General features: G+C 40.9%; 1 protein-coding gene across 1 annotated transcript; it reads left to right on the top strand.

Moving 5' to 3' along the window:
• Nucleotides 1-1,086: 1,086 nt before the first annotated feature.
• LOC100348837 (olfactory receptor 10J1) lies at nt 1,087-2,043 on the top strand. Its single transcript, XM_017345546.3, has one exon. The coding sequence runs from the start codon at nt 1,114-1,116 to the stop codon at nt 2,041-2,043; it is 930 nt and encodes a 309-aa protein (XP_017201035.2). The 5' UTR covers nt 1,087-1,113.
• Nucleotides 2,044-2,864: the final 821 nt, after the last annotated feature.

The following is a 2,864-nucleotide window of genomic DNA, read 5'->3' as shown; positions in this document are numbered from 1 at the left end:
GAAAAGTCTCCATGCCTAGTAACCTTCATCACTGATGTGATTTACTTTATGCAAAAAGTTGCTTTCTGAATATGCATAAGCAAATCAGAATATAATTTAAATACCCTACAGGAGCTTACTGTTTAAAGAGACAAAAATGTGAAATATTACATAAATTGGAATGATCCCCATCTCACAACAAAATGATGTATCTTTAGTGTATCTCTGTTTTTTATCTTCAGGGTCTGCTTTGGCTTTGGGTGGGGGACACTTGAATTTGTTGCATCCTCCCTGGTACAATTGTTTAGCCCTGCAAAGTAGGTGTATGCTTACTCACAAAGTTGTATTGGCTGTAAATTTGCTTTTGAGTTTAGGGAAAGTAAAGATGTAGCACGGTTTATAACATACGTGAATCAGTGCTGGGAACTGTCAGCAGACTTCCATCATTCAGACAGTTGTGGGGAGAGGTGGTTGTTGGTTAAAATTTCCCTTCCCCTTCTTGAAAACAGGATGAACCTTTCTGTATCTGTATTGCTTCTCCTTCCTAGGAGATGTGCAGTAGGAAAGATTCATAGTTTTGAAACAAAAGAAGTCTCTGTTTCACCCCTAAACAAATTGTTTTCAAGCATCTAATTCATGCATAATCCTGAACTAGTCAGATATGAAACATGTGATAGGCATTACAAAGTTCCTGAGTGCATGTATGAAAGAAGAAGTAATGATGAGGCTACAAAATAATCCAAATAGACACAAGAACATAAGAATATAATATGATTGTATGGAGGACTGAAAACTTTCAATCATCTCTAAAGAATAAAAGTAGAAAAGGAAGAAGGACATTCCAAGGTCAAGGAGGAGAGTAGGAGTGAAGTAGAGACAGGCATAGTTATATGTGGTAAGAAAAATGAGACTACATGACTCTGGTATATGTAGAAAACTAATAGACAGACACAGAGTAAAATTATTCTAAGTGAAGCTATGTAAACCCAGGGATTAAATTTAATCCACTAGGAAATTTATCCTCAGATTTATAGCTGAGAACTAAATTCAATCAATTCTGGAAATGTGTCTAACCTGCCTTCCCAAAGCAATATAATTTTTATTCTTCTACATTTCAGATTTTGTAATCACTCAATGAAGAGAGAGAACTGCACTCTCATTACTGAATTTACATTCCAAGGTTTCTCCAGCTTCCATGAGTATCAACTCACCCTTTTTGTTGTGTTCCTTACATTATACATCTTAACTATAGCAGGCAATGTAATCATTGTGACCATTATCCGAATTGATCATCATCTTCACACTCCAATGTACTTCTTCCTGAGCATGCTGTCCACTTCTGAGACCATATATACATTGGTCATTCTGCCAAGGATGCTCTCTAGCCTCGTGGGCATGAGCCAGTCCATATCATTGGCAGGTTGTGCCACCCAGATGTTCTTATTTGTAACATTTGGCATCACTAACTGCTTCCTGCTCACAGCAATGGGATATGACCGCTACGTGGCCATCTGCAACCCCCTGAGATACACAGTTATTATGAACAAAAGGGTGTGCATCCAGCTGGTGTGGGGTGCCTGCAGCACTGGGCTGATTGTAGCCATCACACAGGTGACTTCTGTTTTCAGATTACCTTTCTGTGCCACAAAGGTGGCCCACTTCTTCTGTGACATCCGACCAGTGATGAAGCTCTCCTGCATTGATACCACTGTCAATGAGATCTTGACTTTGATCATCAGTGTTTTGGTACTTGTTGTTCCTATGGGTCTGGTTTTCATCTCTTATGTTCTCATTATCTCTACAATACTCAATATCGCCTCAGCTGAAGGCCGGAAGAAGGCCTTTGCGACCTGTGCCTCCCACCTCACTGTGGTCATTGTCCACTATGGCTGTGCCTCCATTGCCTACCTCAAGCCCAAGTCTGAGAACACCAGGGATCAGGACCAGCTGATCTCTGTGACCTACACAGTCATCACACCCCTTCTGAACCCCGTGGTGTACACCCTGAGGAACAAAGAGGTCAAAGACGCTCTGCACAGGGCTATTGGCCTAAAACACTCCTGACAGTTTAGGCAGAATTCTCCTAAGGTTCTTGACACACAGTCCAGGCAGGAGTATGAGGAGTAGGGTCAGACACTTTGGGCTCCCTTAGGTAGGAGGGAAAATGAGTTATGCTTCACTTATCTGAGAGTCTCTGTGATTTAAAGAAAGTCCCTGAATGGCCCTATTTGTGAGAATAAATTGACAAACAAGAATAAGATATGTGTAAAGCAAAGGTCAGGGAGTAGTGTGTGCCAACGATTTTTCATTGACCTTTTGGTTTCCTAATGAACATCGACCTAATGAAGGCAATGAAGGGCCCCTTGAGAAAGCAGAATCAAGGCACACATGAAATGTTTTCCTACAATTTCTTCCTTCCTAATTGCCCGAATATGGTTTGAGCACATCCCAAGGGTTCACATGTTTGAGTTTAATACCCATGTGGGGTACTGAAAGAGTGAAAACTTAATCCAACTGCAGTGCTTAAAAGAAGAGACTTAAAGATGATAAGGTCAGACAAGGTCATCCAGGTGGAGGCTGCATGATTGAAATCAGGTGGCTTTATAAGAAGAATAAGAGAGATCTGAGGAGACACACATGTGTGTGCCCTGTCCCTGGTCATATGGCAGCCTTTGCCACCTTGGGCCCTGCCAACAAGAAGGCCAGCACCAGATGTGAGCCCTTGAACCTCCAGAACTGTGAGCAAAATAAACTTCTTTTCTTTAGAAAGTTACCCAGTTAGAATAATGGAATAGAATAATAATAGAATAGAATAGAATAATGTTAGAATAATGCAAAATAGACCAATACCCTCCTTTAGAGCATGTGGGCTTTTCAAACTGTAA

Source organism: Oryctolagus cuniculus, chromosome 7 (genome assembly GCF_964237555.1).
Source record: "Oryctolagus cuniculus chromosome 7, mOryCun1.1, whole genome shotgun sequence".
Classification (NCBI taxonomy): Eukaryota; Metazoa; Chordata; class Mammalia; order Lagomorpha; family Leporidae; genus Oryctolagus; species Oryctolagus cuniculus.
This window is presented reverse-complemented; position numbering and strand designations above follow the sequence as displayed.